Source organism: Humulus lupulus, chromosome 3 (assembly GCF_963169125.1).
Source record: "Humulus lupulus chromosome 3, drHumLupu1.1, whole genome shotgun sequence".
Lineage (NCBI taxonomy): Eukaryota > Viridiplantae > Streptophyta > Magnoliopsida > Rosales > Cannabaceae > Humulus > Humulus lupulus.
This window is the reverse complement of record NC_084795.1, coordinates 276307961-276322757: the sequence shown is the minus strand read 5'-3', so window position 1 is coordinate 276322757 and position 14797 is coordinate 276307961. Positions and strand designations below refer to the sequence as shown.

At 34.0% G+C, this 14797-nt stretch overlaps 1 protein-coding gene across 1 annotated transcript; it reads left to right on the top strand.

The window, feature by feature from the left end:
• The first annotated feature begins 6777 nt into the window (after window positions 1–6777).
• On the top strand, window positions 6778–10858 carry LOC133824410 (protein OBERON 3). The gene is made up of 2 exons (XM_062257284.1): window positions 6778–8939; window positions 10121–10858. Exons 1-2 carry the CDS (start codon window positions 6974–6976, stop codon window positions 10699–10701), a joined length of 2547 nt encoding a protein of 848 aa, XP_062113268.1. The 5' UTR covers window positions 6778–6973; the 3' UTR covers window positions 10702–10858.
• Window positions 10859–14797: the final 3939 nt, after the last annotated feature.

Here is a 14797-nt window from a genome sequence, read left to right as displayed (position 1 = left end):
TATTTATTTTATTTTTTTTGAACAAAAGGAACAGCTTCATTCAAAAAACCAAACAAGTAATACAAATCAAAAAAGCCAGCTGCAACAGCAGCTGCTCAAAAAGAACTGCCAGCTTTCAATGAGATTCAATACATATTGATCCCCCCTTTTAACTCTAGTGTTGTTACTACCCAACACTCTAATCTTAACAATGCTTTTAATCTCTCTACTAATAGCCATAACAGAGCTACTCATACAATCAAAAATACACCTATTCCTATTCTTCCACAACATATAGATTGTAGCTGCCAGAACAGTATTAATCACCAGCTGCCTCATATTGTGGAATTTCTTCGAGCACCAATCCTGAAGATCAATAAAGTTCCTTGGCCAAAAGTAACACCCCAACCAGTTTTCAATCTCCCCAAACACCTTCCTAGAAAATATGCATTCCATAAAAAGGTGGCTATGTGTCTCATCTTCAATCTCACAAACAGGACAACAACTAGAAGAGATTGGCATGATTTTACCCAAATGATCTCTAGTTAAGAATTGGTTATTAATAGCCTGCCAAAATATAAATCTGTGCTTTGGAACAATTAACTTGTGCCAAACCGTATGAGCATATTCTACTTTATCAACAGTCAGTAAAGAGTTGTAGAAATTTTTCACATAAAATTTACCTCCTCTCCCTGCTTGGTGGAGCTTATCCATATCTACAACCTCTCTAAGCTTCAACAGCTTCTTAAAATACCAGCACATATCCTGCTTCACTGATACCAACCAGAAACTCTGCTCCTTTAGGTAAATGGAATTGACCCATTTAACCCAAAGGTTGTCTTCCTTGCTCGAGATGGCCCATATGAACTTAGCCATCAAAGCTATATTCCATTTCTTTCCTTCCCTAAAACCAACTCCACCAAACTTTTTTGGAAGGCAAACCTTCTCCCAAGCAGGAAGATGATATTTGCTTCGGTTACCTTTTGCCCCCCAAAGAAAATCTCTACAACTCTTGTCTATCGCTGCTGTAATCTTTTGAGGCAGAATAAACAAACTCATCCAAAAATTTCTAATTCCAAGTAACACCGAATGAATTAGTTGAGCACGACCAGCAAATGATAGATTCCTGCTAGCCCAACTGTTTAGCTTCCTATTTAGCTTGTCCAAGATGATCCCACAATCGGCAACCTTCCATTTTGTAGGTCTGAGGTACACTCCCAAATATTTCAGAGGGAAAGAACCCTCCTCCATTTGAACTAAATCCAATATTTGTTTCTTACTTTCACCCTTCACCCCTCCAAAGAAGATGAGGGATTTCGATTTATTAGCTGAAAGACCCGTAGTGTCACAAAACTCCTTGAAAGCACTATTAACCATCTCCACCGATTTTACATTACCTTTGCAAAAGATAATCAAATCATCAGCAAAACAAAGATTAGTTAGCTTTAACGACTTACATAGAGGGTGGAAGCCAAAGCCCTTCTTACAAGTGTTTCTAGCCAACAACCTAGTAAGATACTCCATAATCAACACGAAAAGAAGAGGGGACATAGGATCCCCTTGTCTGAGACCTTTTTCACCCTTGAAAGCACTCTGAAGGCGACCACTCATCAACAAATTAAAGTTTGTACCTTGCAAACAAACTAAAATCCAGCCAATGAATCGAGAAGGAAAGCAAAGCTCTTTTAAAAGATCCTCCACAAATTGCCAATCCACATTATCATAAGCTTTGCTTAGGTCTATCTTCATGAAGCACCTAGCAGAAACATTCTTCCTGGTATAACCTTTTAGGAGATCCTGAAAAATAAGAATATTATGAGCCAGCAGTCTATTCTTAATAAAAGCTCCTTGGTTACTTTGCACAAGACTAGGAAGGACCTCAACCAATCTAGTACAAATCATCTTTGAAATACATTTGTAGAGAGTGCTACAGCAAGCGATCGGTCTATAGTCATTTGCATCTTCCGGGTTCTCTTTTTTGGGAATGAGCGAAATCACAGTTTCCTTCAGTTCAGAAGGGAGTCTCCCTACCTGAAAAAAACCCAACACTGCCTTAGCGACATCATCCCCTATCTCTTTCCAAAGGCCTTTAAAGAAACCCGATCCAAAACCATCCAAACCAGGACTTTTGATAGAATGGATCCCAAAAAGAGCTTTCTTCACATCCCCTTTGCTGAACGGTCTAATCAAGAGAACTTGTTGCTCTATGCTCAATCTATTACCATGAATAACACACTCCGTATCAACCCTTCTAGTAGCCGAACTTTTCCTCCCCATTATATTTCTAAAATGGTTTAGAAAATGATCAACTACTTTAGAGTAATCATCTATTACCTCATCATTCACAGAAAAGGTAGTAACTCGATTCTCTATTCTCCTTTTTTTCATAACCGCATGGAAATATCTAGAGTTTTCATCACCGTCATTCAGCCAAGTTACCTTGCTTTGTTGCTTGAGCCAGCTGGTATAACTTTCCTGAATTGTATAGTAATCCTGCTGCATTTTCAGTTCAGCCTGCTGCAAAACCAAATCTGTTGGATTACTAGCCAAGTCCCCTTGAGCCTTACAATAAGCCTCCTTAGCCTCTTTGTACCTTAACACAACATCTCCCACCTTTTCTCTATGAAATTTCTTCAAACTATGCTTGATTCTGAAAAGTTTCAGCACAATACTCTTAAGATCTCCACAGTCTGAAGCACAAGACCAATTTTGAAGAACAACCTCTTTGAAACCACTATAATCCATCCAGTAATTACAAAAACGAAATGGTCTAATCCCCAAGTTGCCAATATCTTGACTTTTAACAATGCAGTAGCTATGATCCGAAGAAGGGTCCCATTTGAAACAGGCGTCAGACTTAGGAAAAGCATCTATCCACAACTCATTAGTGAAAACTCTATCCAGTTTGGAGTAAATACGATCCCCAACATCATGCTTGTTAGACCAAGTATAATAAGCACCCGAACTTTTAAACTCATCTACTTGGCCTAAAGAAAGCCAGCTTTGCGCATCCTCAATATCTTTAGTAGTGACAAGCCTTCCACCACTCCTATCTTGATAATTAAACATTGCATTGAAATCACCAAAAATTAACCAAGGATTCATTAGCTTTCCTATTCCAGCCAATTTATTCCATAGCTCTTTCCTATCCATCAAGGAATTACTACCATAAACGGCAGTAATAAACACTTCTTCCAAATGCCCATAAATCTTGACTTTGCAGTGTAAGAACTGAGCATCTTCTATAATCACTTCCACCTTCATCATATTAGAGTGCCAAAGCAACAGAATACGCCCTGAAACAACAGGATTAGAATAAAAGTCCCAACCAGGAAAATTATTATGAATCATCCCATCTATCTTTTCATGCTTAACTCTAGTTTCAAGTAAAGCACCAAACCCCACTTTATTCACCCTACAAACATCTAAGATAGCTTTCTGCTTATCTTTTTTATTCATTCCCCTCACATTCCACCCCAAAATATTACTGTCCATGATCAACAACAGTAGGAGTAGTAACCAAATTCCCATCACCAGTTTCTTGAAGAACTGCATAATCATTGCTAGTGGAAGCACTTCTGTCCATTGCTTTTTGTGAATCTACCACCACTTGTTTTGAACCTCTTCTTCTAGGAGTAATCCAGTACTCACTGTCTACTTTACTCACAGCAATCACATTCGAATTGGCTGGACCCTGATCTTCCTCTTTATCTTGTGCAACTGTTTTGCTTTTATTTTCGTCTAACCTCACATTAGCTTTTACCCGAGCTGGCTGCTCTGAACCAATTTCTCCGTTTTTATTCTCAGCACTAGGCCTTTTACTCCCTTCTTGTTTATCTTTTCTCTCTGGTTCAACCTTTTTCTTCCATACCTGCCCTTTTTCTTTGTTGCAATTGGCCACAGAATGACCCAACATACCACACGCTGCACATTTAGCAGGCAGCCATTCGTATTCTACTTGTTGCTCCACCAACTGTTCTCGCTCATTAATATACGCAATAGTTTTCGGAGGGTTGTCATTGATTTCCATGTCCACTAGAACTCTTGCATACTTAACCATTGACCTGCTTTGAGTCACTTTATCAATCATAATAGGCTTGCCTATTGTACTAACTAAGGCACTAAGACTTTTCTTCCCCCAATATTGTAATCCAAGCCCATTCAACCGAACCCAAACTGGAACAGATCTAATCATTCGAACAGAATCCATATCGGTCGTCCATGGTCGAAGAACTACCGGTTTCCTGTCGAAATGAATCACACCGGTTTCAAGAATAAGGTCCCTAGTAGCTTCATCTCTGAAACTAACTAGAGTGAAGCCCGAATGCATCCTCACAATCCTATCAACTCCCAAATTCCCCCAAATCCTTTTCACAAACCCTTCAAACACCCTAAATGGAGGATTTGCTCCCAAAACTATACAAACAATAGAGGTTTTCCAGAAAGATGCCTCTACTTCAACCTCTTCCATATCCAATCTAGCAACACTTTGATCTCCTACTTTTAATGGTTCAGTGTAATCCAATCTTGTGGAGGGAGTTCTAACCTGATTGGATTTGAAATTACTCCACACATCTTTCGCTGAAGCTTGATAATCAGTTTGTTCCACCTCTTCCGCCCAACGTACAGGCTTCGGAGAGCTTTTCGGACCTCCATCAACCTCACGAACCTCCATCTCTGTTTGCTCCATCTCTAATATAGCGCATGGGTCATGAAACTCGTCCATAAACACTTGCTCAGCGCTATCATCAAGGATTGAAGGGAGTTCAGCATCCTTATCTCTGTCATCGGTAACCACCTCCACTGGTTTCTTAGTTGACAGGGGCTCCTCGCTGCAAAATCTGACTGGCTTTCGAGGGATTCGCTTCTTCTTCATCGGAGAGAAGAGAGAGCCCTACGCACAAAAAACCAGTATTTATTGATGTGCCAAATTTGATATAAAAAATTTGATTCATGCTATATTTTGTGTCAAATTTATCACATTATTTAGAATACTATTAAAGTCATACATTTGTAAGATATGTTAAATATAGAATTGCACCAATTTTTTTTCGACACTCCATTAGAAATACTCTTCCATTGTTGTATCCAGCTATTTTTTTTTTTAGCAATACACATTTTAAGATTACTAGAGATGTCACTTCGAGGCTGGTTAGCTCCACTTTGGCTTTCAAGTTTTGCATTTGAAAAATACACTTCTACCAAAAGCTACTCTTACGAGCTTCCTTGGGAATATCTTATTTTACCAATAAACAATTTTTGTTAATTAATTTAACCAACTCTCAAAAAAACTGTCATAGGGAAATAAATAACAAAACACTTTTAGGAAGCTGAACCAAATAAATAATTTTTGTTTCATCTATTTCTTCTCTCTCCATCCTTTAAAATCTTATATAACATAGTGTAAAACTAAAACATTTAGACAGAGATAACACGAAAGCATTTTTAATATAATAAATCTTATCTAAAATAAATGTAATTAGTAAAAAATATCTATGTAAATATTATAGAATATATATTTTATACTCTTTTTTGACTTGTAGGGATTCCTACTACTGACTTCGTTAACCAACAACTCACTCATAAACATCTTGATTTGTTATAGCGTACCAAATAATTAAGCATCTAATTAATCACAGGCAATGTTTGGAAAATTCCCATTAATAAAAATTTGATATGAAAAATAATAACAAAACAAATATTATAATTTTATGGAGCACGAACAACAAGGAAACATGGGATGTTTGGTTTCCATGTGATATAATTTGACTTAATTGGTTTATTTATGGGTTACTATGTATTTTTTATAAAATATTATTTTAGTAATTTGTGTTTATAATAATATTTATTTTGTATTTTGTATTTTGAAATCGTACATATTTAATATATTTTATTATAAAATAATACTCTAAACTCAAATTTAATTAATAAAATTTTACAAATTTAATCAAAATACTCTCAATTATATGAATTTCAAATTTGTATTTAATTACATATAACTGATCGTAGTTTAGTCATATTGACAAAATTTTATTTATCAAATCAAAGTTTAGAATACCAAATATATATTATTTTAAAATACATGACACTATATAAACATTATTAAAAATAAAGAGTACCAAAATGATATTTTACAAAAACACAAGCTACCAATAAAGTAAATTTCCTTATTTATAGCAAAAGCATATATTTTTATTTTTGGTAAAATTTCATAAGCACATGCCCATCTACATCAACTTATATTGCCTTCCATTAATAATGATTGAAACCAACTACACTAATTAATGAATTTTTTATTTTCCCTCTAAAATTCATAATACAATTCTATTTTTAGTAATAAAATAAAAGATTAAATATAAATATCCAAAAATTGCATTTTAATATAACCTTATCTGTCTTTCTGTCACATTAATGAAAAAAAAATATCTTTTTTGTTGAATAATTATTGGGTGTAAAAATTCAAAATTACCAATTATTGTTTAACAACACTAATGGGTGTCCAAATTTGACTTTAAAAACCTCAAAAAATATTAAAGGAAGGTAGCTTTAATTAGGCCACTATGATAAAATAAGAAGGATAATAATTTATCATTATTTTAAAAAAATTAAAAAAAAAATAAAGTTGTACTCTTCTTTCTTCTCCCTAAAAAAGAGGCGGTCAAATGACACTTTGTAAAATTATTGAACTGAGAGGGTCAAATAGGTCATTTCAGTAGAAAAGCATCTAGTGCTGTTATTCGTGTAAACGCATGAAAAAACAGCCGTTATCGGCTATAGTGGGTTGAAGAATCAAGTCAGATTAGCTCAAAAAAGCCACAAATGCTCATTTGAATTTACGAAATTGCCCTTCTTGCCTTTCCTCTCTCCTTCCCGGTTGCTGCTCCTACTTTTTCTCTTCTCTCCCTCTCTCGCTCGCCTGGGAGTTTCTCTCTTTCTCTAGGCCTGTAAGGTTCCTTGTTGTTGTTTTTGCTGTGTAATAAAACCCCGCAGGGCCATGTTTGGCGGCGATAAAGATCTAACTAATAGTATGAACACCATGGATGAGAGCTCTGTGAGTAAGCTGACGCGGTTTTCTTCTGAGCGAAACAAGAACAACCCAGATAAGAAAATGGGTTTTCTCGACAAGGGTATGGGTTTTCTCAGGGAATCGGAGATGGGTTCTGATGGGTTTCAATCAAGAGCCTCTAAATTTGGCAACTCGGGCTCCCAAGAGCTGACTTTAAGCTATCTCTGTGATTTTAACAGTCACAGTAATGCTAATAATAATAGTTCTTCCAAACAGGCTTTTCTCGAGAAAGACTTTACCGGGAAAAATCTGTTGAATTCGTTCGACAAAGGGGGGAGTAGTAATTACAAAGGGAAGGAAGTCGTTGTTTCCGAGAACTCAATCCAAGGTGACAAATGGGTCGAGAGAGATTTTCTCAATTTGAACGAGAACAGGCTGAATTCTTCGAAGCGAGAAATGGAGGTAGAGGAAGAAGAAGATGATAATGGTGTTGAGAGAGAGAATCGTGACAAAAGGCCGAAGCTTGAGACTCTTAATCTTTCTCTAGCTTTGCCTGAGGTCTCGCTCTCGCTTACAGCTTCGAATGCTCTACAAAATGGTGGTGAAAACCACCCGACTCGATCCAGGCCTACCCGAAGTTTTCAATCTCTGGCACCGTCTTCTAACACTCAAACCACATACTCCAACGACTACACCAACGCTTCGCTTTCGTACTCGCATTCTCACCCTTTTTCTCACAATCCCAGCTGCTCTCTCACTCGAAATTCGACTGAGAACTACGAGTATTCGGTTGGGAAAGATGACCAAATTTGGAATTGTGGGGAGGGGACTAATGGGTCTGTTCACAGTCGCTTCAAGCCGGTTGGTGATGGAGTGGCTTTGTCTAATCATGGCGGTAGTGGGCTTTTTGCATTGATGCAAGGTAATAATCGAAAGGATTCTTGTAATAATAACAACAGCAGTCTGCATAAGACTACCAGTTCTGATAATAACCATTCTTTTTTCCCATCTGAGCTTCCGGCGAGGCTAAGGATGGATACCCAGTCTGGGGATTCCAGAGGAAAAGCTTCTGAGAGTTTGAGAGGTTTGGAGGGGGTTGATGGTGGGAGACCCAGGAAGGTGTCTAAACCCGAGAGAATTCTCAGGGAAATTGTGAGTGAGTCTGTCCCTGCAATGGCTCAAACAATTCAGGAACTTTCAGATGAAACACTCTTGTCAACCAAGGAATACTTGAGGAATCTTATCTCCATGGCTGATAAGAAAGATGAGCTTGAATATCTCCAGAACCGGCTCAAGAGAAGGTCTGATCTCACTAAGGAAACTCTGACGAAGTGCCAAAAGGATCAGTTGGAAATTTTGGTTGCTGTAAAGTTTGGTCTTGGGAGCTTTTTGTCAGTCAAAAACCGCCTCCCCCCAGTCGAGTTGGTAGAGACTTTCTTGTCCGTGAGATGTAAGAATGTGAATTGCAAGAGTTTATTGCCCGTTGATGATTGTGACTGCAAGATATGTTCTGAGAATAAAGGATTTTGCAGTTCATGTATGTGTCCTGTATGCTTTAAATTTGACTATGCTAGCAATACTTGTAGCTGGGTTGGGTGTGATGTTTGTTCTCACTGGTGCCATGCCTCTTGTGGCATTCAAAGGAATCTTATCAGACCAGGTCCAAGCTTGAAGGGTCCTTCTGGGACTACTGAGATGCAATTTCATTGCATTTGTTGTGATCATGCTTCTGAAATGTTTGGGTTTGTTAAGGATGTGTTTCTCTGTTGTGCCAAGGATTGGGGTCTTGAAAACTTGGTCAAGGAGCTTGATTGTGTTAGGAAGATTTTCAGGGGAAGTGATGATTTCAAAGGCAAGGAGTTACACAATAAGGCTGATGAGATCATTTCTAAATTGGCAAATAAATTTATGTCTCCTACGGATGCCTGCAGTTTCATTATTCAATTCTTCAACAGTAAGTCTCAAATTTTCTGTCTTTTTCTAGCCTGCATACATTAATTTTTTGTATTTCACTTCTGCCATACTGAAATGTCATTTGTTTTAGAGCATAACTGGGATTACATAGGTAGGTGATGAACTTCTTTGTTACTGATAAGAAGTGGGGAAGTCATTAAGCGTAATTGATTATGGTTTCATCAAAGCTGATAAACCAAATTTTAAAATTTCATTTGGTAGATACAGTATCTATTATTATGCCACAAAAACAGTGATATATTGTATTATATAATCAGAACCAATTGTTAGTATGTATAAGTTTTTCAGGACTTGGTCTGTGGCACTGGATATTTCGATATAACACCACCAGACTGAGACATAAAATATGCACACTAGATCAGATAAAGGTATTTGGAGCTGGAGGAATGGAAATGATAGGAAAAGGTTATACATTAAAGGGTATTTTTGTGGGGAGGAAAAGAATGCAATGTGTTTAAAAAATTAGGGATACTTGATTAACTCTACTATATATTTAAGCAGCACAAGGAGAATTCACTTTTATGATCATTTTTTTCTCGAAAGCCGTGCAAGGATGCACATTGTAGGACATCCTCTATCTTTGAAAGAAAAAGAGAGGTTATTCTTGGATTCTATATCTTTTAATGGGGAAGAATTATATTTTCTATTGGAATATCTTGTAAAGAGTTACAAGGGCTAAGGATTTGTCAAGTGCTGGGCAGGCCACCTTTGTGGCTTTATCTTTTTAGCTTAGCAAGATTTGAAATGGATCTGTGTATTTTGTGTAACAGTGAACTATGTGCTCTAAGACACTCTGGAAAAAGTGCACAACAATGTTATTTACATATTTACATAAGTTAGCTGAGTTTCCAGTCTACTTATGGTCTATTTCTGTAACTGAATTATGGTATTACGATGTGATGTTTCTTGTTATAATTAAAATTAAAGATTCTGCTATAACTGGAGTATTCTGAACCACAATCCCTGCCTCTGATTTATATTTCTTTAATGGGACATATCAGTCTAGTATCTGTGAAATAAATTTAGGTTCACCTTAAAGATGACTATTACTCTGATGATTCATGATTTTTGATAGCATATTTCTATCTTTTATAGTGTACATTTTATAGAAATAGCTATTCTACATGGGTGAATCTGACACTGAAGGTTTTTCCCTTGCAGACACAGATAGCATGTCGGAATTTTCATCTTCTGTTATAACCTCAAAAGAGTTGTCTTCGAAGACTCAAAGCTCTGTCAGAAAAGAGACCACTGCTATTCCGCAATCCACATCACTAGCAGCAAAGTATGCACCTTACAACATGAGTTCTAGTTTACAACGTGATGTAATATCAAACGATCTCCGTCTCAGTGACCACAAATCTTCGATCATAAGCTCTGACGATGACTTTAGATTCGGCTCCATATCTAAACCAGATGGGTTCGACAGTTTAGAAAGCATAGTGCGAGTCAAGGAGGCAGAAGCTAGGATGTTCCAGAGTAAAGCAGATGAAGCGAGGAGGGACGCAGAGGAATACCATCGAATGATCAGGGCAACCACCGAGAAGTTAGAAGGAGAACATGCCGAGAAGCTCTCCAAACTCTGCTTGCAAGAGACAGAGGATAGGCGAAGGAAGAAACTAGATGAGCTGAAGATTTTGGAAAACTCGCACTGTGATTATTACAACATGAAGATAAGAATGCAAGCTGAAATTGCAGGCTTGTTGGAGAGAATGGAGGCCACAAAGCAGCAATGGGTGTAATTTATTTATTTAATTTTTTTTAACTGTGGTTCTAATTGGTGTGTACTGTGTAGTTTGTTAATGTCATTTGATTTTTGTGTAACAATCTTTGCTAGCAACCTTAAATTGTTGTTCTACAATCGATTTCCTGTCTTGCTATGAAGTTTTGTTCCAGTAACGTTTGTTGGGTACACACAAAACTGATCAAAAAAGTTTTTGTTTTTAATGCCCCTAACACAGTCATACATGTACATTATATAGTGTGATCTTACTATATTCAATATAACCTACAATAATATTTTTAACTTGATTTTTTTCTATTATTATTTAAAATGTTAGAAATGTGAATTCTTTTATAGGTACATTAATTAAAGATTAAAAAAAGAAATAATGATGTAAAATTTATTCCATTTGTAGTGCAAAAGTGGCACCTTTGATATCATTCTTGGGATCTCATCTCTCACATGCACACAATTCTAATATAACTATTTTAGATCTCCGACACTATTCTTTTAATTGATTTTACTTTAAAGAAAAAGATTGCCAAGAGATTAAAAGGGGTATGAGCAAAATCTGATTTTAATGTGTTTTTTTTTTTTTGTTAATCAAAAGTAAAAAATTTGTGATAAAGTTTTTTTTTAATAAGATGAGTGGCAAGATTGATTGATAATTATTTATTTTAAAGCATATGCTTTATGAAACTGCTTTTCTGATTCTGTGTTTTAATTGCAAATTCTTATTGCTATTATAATAAGATTTATTGTACGAATAGGAATAGCAACTCTTCACATTATTCTTGCCTCAACTTCCAAAAACCCAAAAATAATAATAAGAAAAAAAAAGTCAAATAAGAAGAAAATAAAAACGAATTTAATGAACCATTGTAAGTGCCAAGTATTAAGTCTTAAGGAATTAATAAAAATAAAAAATGGGTGGAGAGGAGAAGAGAGAATACGCGTTACCCATTAATGTAAACGTATAATATAATATAATATAATGTAATATTTTATAAACTATGGCTTAGGTACGACTTCCACTAGCCGCCTAGGATGTCTCATTTTCTCATTATATAAATATAAATATTAATAATTATATGTGAGCGACTACGTGGCATTCTTTTTTTTATAAGATTGGTGCATTATTTTTTTTATTTTTGGCACCTGAATAGATATAATTCCAAAAAAATTTATATAATAGTATACATTATAGCTATCTAGAACATCTTAGAAATTTTCAAGAAATTCTAAATAAATTATGGTACCGAAAATATATCTAAACTGTCTGTTGCACGCATGCCTATTTTTTTGTGTATGCGTATAAAATTTGATTGTTTGAACCCTGTTTTCGACTTCGTAAACTATTCATAATTTTTTTTAAATTTGTAGGATATTCTAAATATTTACAATGTACACCATTATATAAAAAAATTTAGGACTATATTAATTCAGGTACCGAAAATAGAAAAATGATGCACCTGTGTCAAAAAAAAAAAAATGAGTTGTATTCGTTCCTTATAATTATAATATATATTACTATACACTTTAATAGTTAATTAAATATTATATTATCTCATATCTAGCTGTTTCAAAACTTACCATATAAAGTATAAACTCCCTTTAAGAAAAAAAGAACACACGCATAGCATATAAACAAACATAATTTTTGTTAGAGATTTAGGAAGTTTTTTAATTAAATACACTCTTTTCATTTTTTTAGTTAAATAAAACTAATTAAGTCAATTTTATTTTATTTCAAATTATTTAATTTAGCTCAATTAGTGTATAATCTGGGGTCATTTTGGATATTAAAAAAAACTATGTTTGACTAAATTTTTTATAAGAATTATTTTTTGTTCAATTTTCTTTATTATAAAAAAAGTCAATTTAAAAAGAAACAAAACACAAAGTCAGAAGCATTATTTAGCTAAAATACATTTATTTATTTATTTATTTTAATGTTAATTAGTGTATTGCATTAATTTAGTTGGTATATTATTCTTAATATTTTACATTTATTTATTTTTATACATTTTATTTATTTTAATTGAGTATAAAAATAAGAGTAATGATTCCAACATATATATTTTATATACACAATAACGTGATTTATTTATAGATTAGTTGGCAACTTCCACCTATAAATGCGGAAGGTAATATTATTAGAGTGGGTGCCATTATTGGAGTCTATGATGGCTTCCCTTCCCTTCCCTTGCGTATCTTATTAAACTCAAGTATATAAATTAGTTCATTTTATTTTTATAATACATGTGGGACTCACGAAAATTATTAATTTTACTCCTAAGAAATTAAACCAAACATAGGAGGAAGTGTTTTAGATTCTTATTCTCATATTTATTTTACCTCATACCAAACACTTACATGTGAGACCCACAAAAACTTATTAACTTTACCCCCTAAGAAATTGAACCTGACATAGAAAGTGTTTTATTTTTTCATTCTCAACTTCACTTTATCTCGTACCAAACAACTCCTATGTGTGATACTTCACTCTAAGAGAAGTTGAGGCTTTGGCGCTATCTTTTAGTCTACATTGGTTTCTCCACATTAGTTTTATTGTCTCCGTTAAGAAAAGTGATGTTGAGATGGTAGTTCTAGCTATTTTGTCTCATAAATAGTTTTCCTCATGGTGAGGTTTTATCCTTAGCTTATTATATGTCATTCTAGGCGTCTCTCTAGTTTGTGTAATGCTCTCTTGTAGCTAGTGGACTAGCCAAACATGAACTTTTGATGGATAATAAATTTATTTGGTTGGAAGAGATTCTCTCTTGTATTGTGTCCTTTGTACTACAATATTTTTAATGGTAAGAAAGAAAAAAAATGGTAAATACCATTTTGAATCATGTGTTTTGCAAAAATTACCAATAAGACCATTTGTTTTGTTAAATGACAATTCGGACCATGTGTTTTACAAAATAGAACAAAATAATATCTTATACCAAATTTTGGTCAAAAAAATTCAAATATAATCTTTCATTCTCTGCCCATCCACCACTTTCCTTGCTTCTCTGAACTCATCGCATCACTAACGACCTTATAATTGATCTTATAATTATTATTTTTTTTACCAAAATTAGGTATAAGGTACTCTTTTGTTTTATTTTGCAAAACGCAGAGTTTGAATTGTCATTTAACAAAACACATAGGTCGATCAGTAACTTTTGCAAAACACAAGATCCAAAATAGTATTTACTCAAAAAAAATCACGATTTAAAGTTTATTCATTAGTGTTTTTATGCTTGATTTTCATTTTTAATTGGTTAGTCACATGTTAATTATATTATTAGTGTAGTTTTGTTCTAGTTTAATAACTAGTATTTGTTGTTTGTGTTTGCTTAGTATCTTATTAATGATTATTTCATTTACTAAGTGATTAGTGTCATGTTTATGATTTTCTTGAGTTAGTAACCAGCTACTTTCATATTACTAAAAATATTTGTAACTGTTTACTATTATATTACTAGATTATGATTGTTAAGTTATTATAATATTTTTTGTTTTTGCTGTTCTTTCTAGTTCAGTAATTGATTGATAATATTTTTAGTTTCTGAGTTACCAGTTGAAATATGGTTACTATATTAGTAGCCAGTCATTGGCTTATTAGTAATTGAATATTTTTTTATTATTAAAAACATTAGTATCTAGTTACTATTATGTAATAAGTAACCAGCACATTTTTTTTATATTTAATTTTGTTGCAAACATAGCCTAATATTACTCTAAAACTGAGAAATGTGGTAATTAGTTACTATAACATAATTCTTAAATTAAAAAAAAAATCATTTCAGATTCAAATTCAACCTACAACTTAATTATAAGTCCCAATTATCTTATTACAATTATAGATATGTTAGGTTTGTCTTTTGCTATTATTGGAATAGATTGCTTTGTCCTTAGGTATCACTAAATCATGATCAAATTTTCCATCAAATTTATATAAAATACCAAGTTGTCGTTGCAATTAATTTTTTTAACACTTTTTTTTTTTCGAAAATGTCACTAAAGTTGTAGAAGATGACTCTGATAGAGTTTATCATCATGACATTGGGGAACTTGAAAAATATTCTATGAGTTGTCGAAGATTAATAAAGTATAGATTT